General features: G+C 38.4%; 1 protein-coding gene across 5 annotated transcripts in view; it reads right to left on the bottom strand.

Annotated features, from left to right (window-relative positions):
* The window catches only part of RASGRP3 (RAS guanyl releasing protein 3), a 59230-nt gene that overhangs the window by 1753 nt on the left and 43093 nt on the right, over positions 1–14384 (bottom strand). For all 5 annotated transcript variants that reach the window (XM_034428122.3, XM_087883055.1, XM_034428121.3 and 2 more), the window contains exons 10-16: positions 12443–12520; positions 9881–9994; positions 8143–8258; positions 6340–6487; positions 5377–5413; positions 3905–4030; positions 822–1174 (exon numbers count right to left, since the gene is read on the bottom strand). In XM_034428122.3, coding sequence (XP_034284013.1) covers positions 822–1174; positions 3905–4030; positions 5377–5413; positions 6340–6487; positions 8143–8258; positions 9881–9994; positions 12443–12520 — 972 coding nt within the window. The remainder of the gene's footprint in view (positions 1–821; positions 1175–3904; positions 4031–5376; positions 5414–6339; positions 6488–8142; positions 8259–9880; positions 9995–12442; positions 12521–14384) is intronic.

The following is a 14384-nucleotide window of genomic DNA, read 5'->3' as shown; positions in this document are numbered from 1 at the left end:
TCCCAGTGAAAACTGAGCTCAGGAGGGCCACGTGCAGCCCTCCCCAGCTACATTTTCACTGGCAAAGGGCTGCAGGAGGTTGTTGCAGCTGAAAACGGAGCACAGGAGGGCCATGCAGCAAAGGGCTCCAGGATGTCGAGTTGGCCATGTCCCCTGGTCATGCCCACCCCAGCCACGCCCACTCAGTCCTCCAAGGTCAAACACAACCCTGATAAAATCGATCAATGAAATTGAGTTTGACACCCCTGGCCTACAGTATTCAACAATCTTTTCTACAAAGAGATGGTTGGAAAGTGGATGAAAATTGTTCTGGACTGTTGAGTCCAGCAGTGACTTTGTGAGAAAGGGGCACACACCGCCCCTTTTTAAAAGACAGGCTCAAGCATCACCTCCTCACATAGACTGACATTACCACATTAGATAATCTTCAAACTGATCATTTTTATCTCAAGTATTGAGTTCTAAAGATAAAATTTCTGCACAGCATATGTAACATAGTGGCCAATCTCAAATACATTGTCATAATAGGGAGGATATATACAGTAAACATGTAATTCCATAAACACATTACTTCAGCTAATGGGAAAAAGTTCCTGAAGATATGCAGTAGTCTTTGTTGGTGACTATTTCACTTATTTAGTTATTACATTTTTATGCTGCACTGATGCATATGCCATGCCTACCAACAAGGCATAATTTGTCACCAACAAGGCATAATTTGCCCTGTAGTTTACAGTTGCAAAAACAGCATGTTAAAATTGATAGTATATTGAGAAAGAAAGAACAGGGCTTTAAACCCCTAAGAATTTCATAGTACAAACCTTGACTTCCTGTCTTTCTAGGAGAGTTTCTGTTCCATTTTGATCCATCACACGCACTGTTGTGTCCCTGTTGACTGGAATGTTAGACTTTTCATTCTCCCATTTTGCAAAACCTTTATTCTTTCCAGATTTACCATGGAACCTGGATTTCATTTTGGGGAAAGTGTGTGATCCTGAATCACCCCAACCTGGTTCATTCCACAGTGGTTCTGTCTGAGTTGCTTGACTAGTGGTTACCCGCCGGAGATGTACTGAAATCTTCTGAGAGCAGCCGGTTACAAGCGTGATTGCTCTGCTATCAAGATCCTGATTTCGTGGGCTTACAGTGGGGAATTTAAATACTTCATCTTGTACTGCAATATAGCAAAGTGCAAATCAATTAAGTCAATGTAAAGTACAAATATGGAACAAATGCTGGCTAGATAGTTTCAGCAAATTAGTTTCAGCTAGAAAAATGAAAACACCTCTAATTTGAAATCTTCTTTCAGCACTGGAAAGTACCGTCTATACCACGCGTGTAATTCACACAATTTTTCTTTACAGAATACATACACATTTCACATCCCACAATTTTGATAGAATTAAACACTATTTTAGTTCTGTCCATCATACTGGTAAATCATAAAAGTTTTAATTACTTCCGCTATCTTGTTTATTCTAGAAGTGTGAGGTCACAACTCTCAATATGACAAAACCTACAATAAATGCTCCTAGAGTATAAAGCATAGACTTGGGGAAGGCTGACCTACAATAACCAATAATTAAATGTGTGACATTTGATACATAAATCAAGAAACCTCCAAGTTTCAAACCTCGAACACCAGCTAATCTCAGTTAATAATTTTACAAACAATATATTTCTTTCAAAACCATAAATAGGTCAATGCAGTCAATAGCATTAAATGTCTTATGTTCAACCATGATTTGCACTATCAATCTAGATAGCGAGCAGATGCACATCAGCATCTATCTTATAGCGAAACACCTCCCTCCCCCCTGTTTTTTCAAACCCATTAAATGTTTTGCTATTTTTTGTTCTTTTCCTTAAATTGGAAGATCACATTTATTTCCTAACTAAAGCAAAGTTGCACAAGTAGATTTGTATTTCATACTTTTTCTAACTTATTTTCCACATTGATAAAATCACATAATCTAAATCCAAGTCTATAAAAGACTTAATATGAAATTATCTTCAACATATCCTTTTAGTTTTCTTTAAGTATTTATAAGCTATCTTTCTGGGCATCCATGCAGATAAAGTTTCCTGAAAGAGGAAAGAGTGGGAACTGAACTTCCTTGGTTTTTTTTTTTTTTCTTCCTTGAAAACATTTTACTTCTCATCCAAGAAGCTTCTTCAGTTCTGAATGAGAAGTGAAACATTTTCTTTTTTCTTTTTTTAATTTCTTTCTTTTTCTTTTTATTTCTTTTTATTTCTTTGACCTTTCCAAAAAAGATCTCTTCACACATCATATAATCATCATAATAATCATAAGTTTATTTGTCAAGCATATATAAGATAATAGGTAAAAGTATAAACGTAATTTGAATACATGAAAAGAGTAAAAAGGAATATTAGGACAGGGACGGTAGGCACGATGGTGCACTTATGCATGCCCCTTACAGACCTCTTCGGAATGGGGTGAGGTCAACAGTAGACAGTTTAAGGTTAAAGTTTTCAGGGTTTGGGGAAGAAACTACAGAGTCAGGTAGTGCATTCCAGGCATTGACCACTCTGTTACTGAAGTCATATTTTCTGCTATCGAGTTTGGAACGGTTGAGTTTGTATCTATTATTTGCTTGTGTATTGTTGTGGTTGAAGCTGAAGTAGTCATTGACAGGAAGGACATTGTGACAGATAATTTTATGTACTATGCTTAGGTCAGACTGAAGTCGGCGTAGTTCTAAGTTGTCTAAGCCCAAAATTTGGAGTCTGGTGGCATAAGGTATTTTATTGCGGTTAGAGGAATGGAGGACTCTTCTCGTAAAATATCTCTGGAGTCTCTCGATTGTATTTATGTCCAATATGCAGTGCGGGTTCCAGACCAGTATTCAAGAATTGGTCTAGCAAATGTTTTGTATGCTTACCAGAGAAGAAGCTATGCAAGATTAGGTTAACAACTCTTAATGCTTTTTTGGCAATGTTGTTACAGTGGGCTCGGGCACTTAGATCTTTAGAAATGAGTATTCCAAGGTCCTTGACAGAGTGAGGGTCATCTACAAGGTCATCTCCATCTAATTTGTATTTTATGTTTTGGGGTTTTTTGCCAATGTGTAAGACAGCATTTGTTGGTTGAGATTTGAAGTTGCCACTTGTTAGACCAATCTGACACATAGTCAAGGTATTTTTGAAGGGTAGTTGCATTGTTGGTGGTGTTGAATAATTTAACATCATCAGTGAAGAGAACACAGTTGCTTTTAATATGATCACAAAGATCATTTATATAAAGTATGAAGAGTGTTGGACCTAAGACACTGTCTTGGGGAACACCGCTATTAATATGTACAGGTTTTGATAGAGCTATATAACTACGTTGGAAATTATTTAGGTGAACATAAGAAACAAAAATAGTCAATTATTGTTGTGGCATAATTGACCCTAAACAAAAATCGAACTCTTTGTTTCAGATAGTGGGCCTCATTTCAAGCAGCAAGCAGCAACTACACATATCCTCTTGCAAGCAGCAACTACACAGATCGTCTTATATTGACAGCAAGAGTTCCATATGTAATGGGACAGTGATGATGAAACTTATATGCAATCTCTAAGAGACTTTTGAGTTGCTGCCAAGTATAGATGAATGCTCTGGTATAGTGATGTATCCCTAGCCAGGAGTGGGAGAATTGGAATCGTCAACTATGCAGATTGAGCGCTGTGAATCTCATTGGGAGGGTACCCCCATTAAAATAATTTCAGGCTTTTTTAAGCAACTGTGCAAGCTAAATAATAGTTTTTGTGCATAACAAAAACTCTTTATTTCATAAGGATGATAATTAGTGCATTCAAGACACTCATTTCAAATACTGTTAGGACATGAAAAGCATGGGTTAAACAATCAGCCACGAGACATGGTGTCATCTCTTACCTGCAGGCAGTGATGGACTATTGGGCAAAGAACCGTGACCACTGTTCAGTGAAGTCCCCCTGGCAAATTTCCTACAAGCTAGAACTAGCAGATCTCTACACTGTTTATGGCAGTTGGCACCACAATCTGGAGTAAATCACCAGCAAAGGAATAAAAAAAATAGTTAGTTTTGGTAAACTGCTATTTCCAAAATGAGGTAGGCCAGCATAAAATTTGCATTTGTAAAACATTTTCAGAAGTAAATATCCTGGATAACTGATACTATGTGCATGGCAACAGAACATGCAGTGTGACGTTGAAAGGGGTATTGGGCATATTCCTATGCCTATGAAATAATGGCAGACATATTTGCTCTTTCCAACTTTTTGGCACTTATAATGCAGCTTGAATAGATTGCCAAAGTGGTACAAATATTGCTATGGAGAAAGTATGTTTGGAATCTCATGGGGAGGTAGTTGGGCAGCATGTAATATGGACCGAAGAAGAAACTGGAAACTGGAAAAAAAAGGATTAAAAACTCATATATCTACTACCTCTTCAGTCCTAAAGTATTTTTTCTACAAAAAAAACAACAACCCCCCCCAAGAGTTCTACACATAGATTTATTCCTTACTTTAAAATCTCTCTTTCTGACATTCCCACCTGTCTGAGAATATTAATTACTTTCAAATGACCACTTTCTCAACTGGATAAGATCAGTTCATTTTCAGTATAAAAATATAAGGAAAATAGACAGCATTGCTAGGCAGTTAAAAGTAAAGCATATTTGAATCCCAGTTAATTTAATGGGAGGTTAATGCCATGAAATGTTAGTAAGAGGAACCTGTAAAAATAGCAGACCAACATAGGTAGTCTATCCTCTCAGTATTTTGACTGCCTCAACTATTAGACCATGTGACACCCTGCATGCTATTTCCCCTCTAAAATGCATTTTCCCAATCCTGACTACCAGCTATTTCTGTCAGTCATGGCTCCTTTCTACTGCCAGATGTAATGTATTCAAGCATTATTAGTCTCAACTGCAGGCTGCTGTTAAGGGAAGCAGCATACTATTTATATATGTAGGGAAAATTAAGTCAGGAAGTATTCTGCATGGACTCTAAAGCTGAGCAGAAAGGATTATGCTTTAATTTCTTAATAAGATTTATGGGTGAATGCATGGAAAATTGCATGGAAAATTGCCAAGAGGCAGTCAGGCTCCATTTTTCTGCTTCTCCCAAAGAACTAGTGATCAGAAGAGGACTACTAGTTAAAGGTTATATGGTTGCAGCATAAAAATTGGACAAGGCTGTAATTCGGGAGCGTAGCAGAGGAGTAAGCATGCATAGGAATGGCATTTATTCAGATTAACCTGAATGCCAAAATGTATTGAATGGCATTTTGCCAGCAATCAAAAGGCTGAATATTAAAAAAAAAGAAAAGAAAAAGAAAAGCACTCTAGCAACGAAATGGCCATGCATGATTTACAGTACCTTTGCATTTGTAGCCTTGCTTGATTATACCCCAGAGCTGTAATTAAAGACAAAAGAAAATAAAAAAGAAAGCCGGAAGGAACACAACCTCCTTATGAACGAAGTAACAATGGCTACAAAAGCACAAACAGGAAATTACTCCACTCAACACCCTTCCTGTTAGAAAGAACTATCCATTCAACTGTGAGACTTTGCCCACACATTCCATTGCCTGCAAATGAACCAGCACAGAACTGATCCAACAGATCACACAAATGTTTTCCCAGTGAATCAGCAGAAGGCTCTTCATCAGAGTCTGTTTCTGCATTTCTGCCAAACCTATTTTCAGAGATTTTGAGGCACCATAGAGTTTGGTTTTGCTACACTGCAATAATAGTGAAAATAGACACATATACACCCAACAAGGCTGTACTGATTTATCTGGAAAGAGGCACACTCAAATTGATGAGACTTCCTTCTCCTTTCCTCTTATTACAGTCTAGAGCAGGGCTGTCAAACTCCCAGCCCATGGGCCGGATGCGTTACGTACTGGCCACACCCCTGCCCTGTTTATTGAAGGGGGGCGGGGAAAGTCCCACTACATCATGTGATGCTGCTGTGATGAAGTGAGTTTGACACCCCTGGTCTAGAAGTACTACAAGATCTCCATGATCCCTTCCAGCTCTATTCTGATTCTGATTCAGTCAGAAAAATGGAAAACAGCAATAGTGGAAACAGAGATGAATGAGTGAAGTTAAAACCAATTTAACCACCCATAAAACTACATGGAGACACACTCAGACAACAAAAACCTGGTCCACTCTTTCATATTATGTTGGTGCAGTGTGTGTGTGTGTGTGTGTGTGTGTGTGTGTGTGTGTGTGTTGAACATAATTTTTGAAATAGGTCAGGCTCAAGTATGACGGTACTATTATTTATCCCTTAACTCATCTTAATCTCCCCATTCCAACATTGTATACTTACAAATCCAGCACAATGTTCACAGAAGGTTGGCTTAAGATAGGTCATCTCTTGGAAGTTATGTATAAAACCTGGTCCCATTTTACACTGTAGCTGTGATTTAGCCCTTAGAAAATATGCCATCATTTCTCCTTTGCTGATAAGACCATCTCTGTAAAAAAAAGAAAAGTCAGGAAGGGAAGGGGAAATCAATTGTCACCATGCTACAGAAAACAACAGAATTCTGGCTCTCTTCCCAAGGGGTTAATTTCTCCAATTTCTGAAAGGTGGTACTTCAACAGATATGATTTCAAAACCTTCTGATACTGTTTTGGCCAAGAAAAAAAATGTTCCAAGTAGAAATTTGCACAGGAACATTCCTGCTGGCAGAGCTTTGGATCACACCTTTCACATATTTTCCCCCCAAACAAGTCGATATGAGTAATGCTGACCATGAATTACTTGTCCATAAATTTTCCTTGGGAGCTAGCGGATTCAGGATTCAGACTGTGATTCATTCATCCATTTGTATTAAATGGTCTAAGAAAAGGTACTGTAATGCAAAATAGGACTACAGGTAGTCCTTGACTTATATCCATTCATTTAGCAATGGTTCAAAATTATAGTGGCACTGAAAAAAAGTGACATGACCAATCCTCGCGCTTATGACCATTGAAGAATCCCTACGGCCATGTGGTTAGAATTTGGGTGCTTGGCATCCAGCATGTATTTACCATGGGGTCATGTGGTCCCCATTTGCAACCATCCAAGCCAGCTTCTGATAAGCCAAGTTGATGAGGGAAGCTGGATTTGCTTAATGACAGTGCAATTCATTTAATAACTGCAGTTATTAACAACTGTGGCAAAAAAGGTGATAATGTTAGGCACAAGTCACGTAACAATTACTTTACTTAGCAACAGAAATTCTGGTCTCAGTTGTGATCATAAGTTGAGGACTCCCTGTATAAGTCATCTGCCCCTTGGAGTATTGAGATGATGACTGAGAAAGAGAAAGACTGGTACCAATCTTGATCATTATAGAAATGCTGGAGATAATTTTTAAAAAATGAACGCTGCAGGATTCAATCTGGGTTGGTCACCAGGATTAGAGGTTTAGTCTTCCAAGCTTTTGGATTTATGTGGGAGCCCATCCTCAGGGAACATCTCTCTACTAGAATGTGTATCCTGCATCATTAACCTGGGACATGTACATTTGCCTTCCTTCATGAAATGAACGCAGTTTTTAAAAAATATATTCAGAAATTAAGATTGTAAATCTGTACACATGTAACTCAGAATATGCCTGATTGAGAAAATTAGGACTTACATTTGATAAATGTGCCTGTAAGTCAGTGGTGGGTTTCTATCGGTTTGCTCCGGTTCAGGCAAACTGGTAGTGGCGGCAGCAGAAGGCTCCGCCCAACTGCCCGGACATCATCATGGATGCTCTGCACATGTGCAGGAGCACCATGCACAAGCACAGAGAGCACACATGCGCTCCCAGTTCTGAACCAGTAGCGAAGGTAAGTGGAACCCACTATTGATGTAAGTGGCAGGGCCTAGTTGGCTTGGCTGAGTTCCAAGAAAGCTAAGCTAGGCATAGCAGGTTAGTAGTTGGAAAGGAGATTACCAGGAAATACCAAAGGTGAAAGTTACAATGGGACAGAAAAACAGCATCTTGGAGGAAGAAAGTATAAACTCCATCAACCCTTAGAAAGCCAGAAGCTGAGCCAGCAGGGGGTGGGGAGAGGGAAGACTCAAAAATGTCATTCCCTTTAAACCCAAATGGGGTTGCATTGAAAATAATACCAAGAGGAGGATACTTACTGATCTTTGTCTAATACACAGAATGAGTCCAGAAAAGGAAAATTTGCCGCTATACTTTCAAAGTCTTCTTGTGAAATATAGCCATCATGATCATGGTCATAATTCTTAAAAACAGACTGAAGATGCAAGGAAATAAGAAAAAGAGAAGAAAATGTCAAATGATTATAGACAACAGAGGGGTGCATCCTAAAATAAAAGCTTGGTTATAGGTATTAATGCAGTTAAGAGTTTATTTATTAAATTTACATGGCCTCTCATCTCATACAAGGTGACCATGGCGGCATATAATACAACCAACTATTAAAATAAAATATAAAAACCAAATAAAACAATTAAATTATTAAAGAACAAGACTGAGGGAGGATTAATTAATTATGGGGCAATTCCGCCCTCTGGAATGAGCTACCCCCAGGGATACGACTGATCCCAGACCTCCGAACCTATTGCCAGGCTCTGAAAACATTTTTATTTCGGCAAGCCGGGCTGGCTTAGAATTTTTATTGGTGAATTTTATGGGTAATGAGGTTTATGGGTAATGGGGTTTTAAATTGGGGAAAGCCACTTAATTTTGTTTTAAATGCATTTTAATGTTTGTATCGGATGTTTCTTAATCTTGGCTGTTCACCGCCCCGAGTCCTTCGGGAGAGGGGGCGGTATAAAAATTTAAATAAATAAATAAATAAATAAATAAATAAATAAATAAATAAATAAATAAATAAATAAATAAATAAATAAATAAATAAATAAATAAATAAATAAATATTAGGTAAACTCATTCTAATATGAGGCAAATTCATCCAGCCTTTTTCCCAGTAGGCTCATCTGTGCAACCTGTTCCCAGTTCAACATCAAATTCCTAATCTGATGCCTTTGAAACTGAAATTTGGCAGGGGTCTTCCAGGAGCAGAGCTTTCTCGGGATGGTCTGGAATCTGTGAAAGTCATTTCCCAGGAAAAACCTGTCTAGATTCAACACTGCGCTCTTTAGGCACTAAACAAAACTTAACTTTGGTTAGGCTATGCTACAATGCTACATAGATAAGCTACATGCAATTGTTTTGTCACCTAAGGTAAAACAGCCAAAGTTGGAATAGTCAGTCTTCTATTTCAGAAGCTCATTCTGAATTCCATTGTTGTTAATTAGTGGGGCAGGAGCTTGACAGATGCATAAACCAAATGCCACATATGCTTCAGCAGGCAAATTGTGTGCCTCTATAATATTTAAGAGCCAGTTTGGTGCAATAGTTAAAGGCATCAGGCTAGACAACAGGTGACTGTGAGTTTTAGTTCTCTTAGGCATGAAGCCATCTTGGGCCAGTCACTTTGTTTCAGTTAGGAAGGAAATAATAGCAAAGCACTTCTGAGATCTTGCCAAGAATACTGCAGGGACTTGTCCAGGGAATCGCCAATAGTCAACCCTGATTTGAAGGTGCATATGTGCATATGCGTGTGTGCACGTGCACACACGCATCATGTGTAATGATAGAAACTCTGGTTTTGTATGTGAGATTTCAGATTTGGAAACTCTACTGAAGGCCCTACTTATTTGTGCATATCCTAACATTTTTTTAAATTTAAGTAAGTGTTCTACAAAAGTAAAATTTTATTTTACACCACAAATACAATTATAGTCAATTAAAAACCATTGAATATGGTGAGGTGAATTAGAGAATACAGAACATTCATGAGATAGGTGAGAAGATAGGAAAATAAATTGGAATTCTCCTGTCAATACTCACATCAACTAGCTTTTGGATATGTTTATTAATAACACTTGGGTCAGGCTTTGGTATTACACCAGATGCCCACTCCAGGGGTACTCCTGGCTTAGTAGGGGTTGTTGGAGAGGTAGGCTGTGGTGAAAGAAAACAGAGAAGCATTTTTTAAAATTTTCAGTATGAATGAAGTATAGGAGCAACTTATTTTCTGGAAGATTTCTGAAGAGTTGGTTTTTTAAAAAAAAAAAAAAAGTACAGAGAGAGACACACACACACAAGCCAAAGTTACAAATTAAACAACCAAATTTTGCATAATAGTTCTTTCCTATTCAGTCTCTAAAATTGTGCGCCACAAGGATCATCCTATTTAATCTTCTGTAATGCACAGTAAAGCCAATTAAGGAGTCCCAAAGGTGCTCCAGAACTGAAGACGCTTCTTGGATGAGAAGTGAAACATCTTTAAAGAAAAACTAGAAAGTCTAGTTGCCTCTTGAAAAAAAGCATCTTTGGGATAACCATGACCTGGATGACTGAGAATCTCCATAGACATCCTTAAGGGGGTATCCAGCCTCTTGAAAATCTCCAGGGGTAGAGAACTCATAATATCTGCAGGTAGCCAGTTCCACCGTTGTACGGAGTCCAGTGTCAGGGAGTTTTTCTTTACAATTAAATGAAATCAAAGCATCTGCTACTTGTATCTATTATTTCTGTTTCTAGATTTTATTACCCTGAAAATTCCATATCTTCTTTCTTATGACAGCCTTTTATATCCTGAAAAAGTAACATCATGTTTATAATGCTTTTATAAAGCATCTTTTTTATTAAGATGTGTCATAAGAAATTACATTTCTGAGATGTAACAGCAACAATCTCTAAAATGTAAAGCAAATGTGGGAAGATTGGGAGAATCCTTGCTCTACAGAATTAATGAAATGAACTGAATTTCTGTTGTTTAGATCTCTTAGAATTAGCAATCTAGATTTAATCCAATAGATGAAGCATACTGAGCTTCTAAATTTTTTTCAAAAGTAGAATGAAAAAATAAAAGTAAAATAGTAGGATATGGCTGTATGGGGATAGCCTAGTTACTGTTGGTTTTAACAGGAACCCATAACAGCAAGTTGTTCATAATGAGCTTAAGTCCATTTGTCACTGCCTTAATTACAATAATATCATCCAGGGGGAAATCCCAGAATTTTCCATCCATAGCTGGAAGGGCTCCTCCCATCATAAGAAATAGAAGAATCTTGCTGATGAAGTGGACAACCTGGTAACTTTGTTGATTGTCACCTCCCTACTATCTCCTCTTATGTCTCATTTCCAATGCTCCAGTAGAACTGGAAACTTTTTGGAACAATGACGAAAGGTAGCAGCAGGGTAGAAGGGATGTGAGAAAGGTTATCTTTCCCCACTTTGAGTTGGAGAAGGATGTTTAGCAGAACTTCATCAAAAGAATTATTTCAGCACTGGGGGAAAAACTGAATCCTCTCCGATGTATGATTTTGCTGCAATGTGTAATTGATTTGTCTTCTGCCAACCGAATGGCAAAGCCAATAGACGAGAAAGTGGGAAGGTCACTTTTAAATTACTAGAGGTGTGCTAAAGATGCTCCAGAGCACAATTCCAGAAAAATTTAGCTGTAAATATTAAATATTAAATATGATATTAAAATCATACTTCTGCCTTAGAGAAGCACCTTTTTGAAACTAAATCCAAACTGCTGCATTGCAAATACAATTGGGTTAGGGTTAGGGTTAGGCCCCCAATTGGGCCTTAAAATTTTAGCATCTGTGAGATTATCATGCAAACCTCTTGATTTAGGCTATGTACTAACAGAGTCTAGATTCTATAATGAAAGGAAAGTCATGGATGAAGTACAGTATATGGTCAACTTGTCTTCTTGTAAAATTCCTTGAATAAGGCATGTTGATCGAACAATAAAACTCTAATTTGGAAATCCTATACAGTACATTGGCCAGTATTTTATCTGAATATGACACTTTATTTGGCTGAGCTCCCAGGCTTTTTACAGCTAGAAAGAAGAAACGTCAGTAGTCACTTTTTCTTATTTAGTCATTTCATGTTCACACCAATCATAAAGCTGTCTGAGGTAGAAACAGGGTGAAACAAATAAAAATTTATATGCTACCAGTGTAGGCTGCCTTTGATAGGTCACAAACTATGTAAATGTGTGGGGTCACTTAACTGGGTTTACTCTAAAGTAAATTGCTGTGTCTTTCAGTCATGGGATCTCACAATCCAGAAATGATTGTTGAAAGGAAAGGTAAGAGCACACTTTCACATTTTTATCAAGGAAAAGCAAAGTATCATTCTTAAAATGGAGAAATCAATGAATATTAACACAAAAAGGTAGATTATGAATCACTGCTTCAATACTGTAACTTTATACCGTGTTTCCCTGAAAATAAGACACTGTCTTATATTTTTTTGAACCCTGAAATAAGCGCTTGGCTTTATTGCCATGCGCTCAAAAGCCCGATTGGGCTTATTATCAGGGGAGTTCTTATTTTGGGGGAAACAGGGTATTTACTCTTACACCAGAAAAAAAATCACCAAACTTACTGATTTAGATGTTCTAGGTTCTAGCACCAGTGAAAGCTTATAAATATCATCTTCTGTGTGGTAGAGATCCAGTGAAAGCTGAAAGTTAAATAAAAATAAACATAGCATATATTAATTACTGCAACTAACCTAATACATTTGGGAAAAAAGACATAAATGTCACAATAAACTTTAATAGTTGTTTCAGTTATATCCATGATGGTGAACCTATGGCACACATGGCACGTGTAGCATATCGGTGGGCACACGAACTCAGCTCTGGTGCACATGCATGCGCCAGCCAGCTGATTTTCGGGTCTTCTGGGCCCACCAGAAGTAGGGAAACAGGCCTCCTGTTTCAGCCTCTGGAGGGCCTCCGGTGTGTGTGTGTGTGTGTGTGTGTGTGTGGAGGCTGTTTTTGCCCTCCCCAGACTCCTAGAAAGGCTCTGGAGCCTGGGGAGAGAGAAAAACGGGCCTACTGGGCCCACCAGGCCATCACGTGCCAGGAGCGTGGGGAGCGTGGGGGGGGGGGTCGCGCATGCATGTGCGGGGTGCAGGGTGCATAGAATTATGGGTGTGGGCACGCGTGCGTGCGAGCCCCCCGCTCCTGGCACACGATGGCAAAAAGGTTAGCCATCACTGAGTTATAGGAACATCACTCTTAAAAGAAGCAGTTGGAGCAGTTCATCGCTTTCCATCCATGACCCATTTGCTGTCATTCAATGCATGAAACCCCTTCTCCCATGCAAATATAAATCTGCAAAGTATATTTGTAAATTTGACGTACATGAATACTCCAGAAGGGAAGCATGACAAGAAACTAGGAGTTGTTTTGTGCAGAAACTGGTGTGTGTGTGTGTGTGTGTGTGTGTGTGTGATTTCAACTTAATGGTTGATAGTGTCATAATCACATGATACTCCATGTCAGGCTTTTTCACTTTTGCAGGGGATGAGGGTGTTGCTATCAAAACAAAAGCTGCTTTGTTGGCCAATCTCAGTAGTCATATAAACAAGCTTTCCCTGTCAGCCTCCTGCAAGCGAAGTCAATGGGGAAGCTAGTAGGAAATCAGAAGTCTTAATCATGCAAGTCTTTGCTTAATGACTCCTATAGTCTTCTCTTAACGACAACATCCAAGATTGCTGGAATTGCTGTTGCTAAAGACATGGTCATATGATGTCTTGCTTTACAACCACATTGCTTGGCAATGGCAACTCTGGTCCCAATTGCTGTCGCAAGCTGAGAGCTACGAGCTACCTGTATAGCAATTACTCCTCTTCATGCCTCCCTAATTTTTTTTCTAATCTGAAGATTATCCTTGGCATTTTGATTGGGGGGGAAGGAAAGAAGCCCCCCAAATGTCAGCTTATTAGGTGTGGTTGTTTCTCTATCTCTGGGCAGGAAGTACAGCCTGCTAATTTATTGGATTTATGTTTTGTGACATTTATTGCATCAATATGCCTTCCTTTTTTCTTTCTTTAGATGTTTACTTTCAGGAATAACTGTATGTCATTTATTTTTTACTGTACCAAGTTTCATCTCTGCTGACTTCAGGGTAAAGGATTTATTTATTAGGTAAGGAATACCTTGTCTCCTTAGAGAATTTACAAAGGATTTAGGTAACCCCATTTTCTGTTTGTAATCTTCATATGTTTTCTTCTACTTCTTTCATTTATTTCCCCAATGCCACCCTCCCCAAAAGCCTTGAAGAGGGAAATATGTTCAGTGGCAGCCATGGTGGCTACCGTTCTGTATTCTAACAGGACATTAATGAACAAATCAGGGAGGCCAGATTTGAAGGACCATAGATGTCTCGCACTGCTGTAAAAATCTATTGATTTTTCAATAGAAAATCAATGGTACATAATTATCCTAAACAACTAAAGAAAGAAACTAAGGAAATACATATTGGAAATTGTAAATGTCAGAAAGGACCTGGAGCAGCAGTAAAATCTACTTACCTTC

The sequence above is a fragment of the Pantherophis guttatus genome, chromosome 1 (assembly GCF_059756535.1).
Source record: "Pantherophis guttatus breed Tessera chromosome 1, ASM5975653v1, whole genome shotgun sequence".
NCBI classification, from domain to species: Eukaryota; Metazoa; Chordata; class Lepidosauria; order Squamata; family Colubridae; genus Pantherophis; species Pantherophis guttatus.
This window is presented reverse-complemented; position numbering and strand designations above follow the sequence as displayed.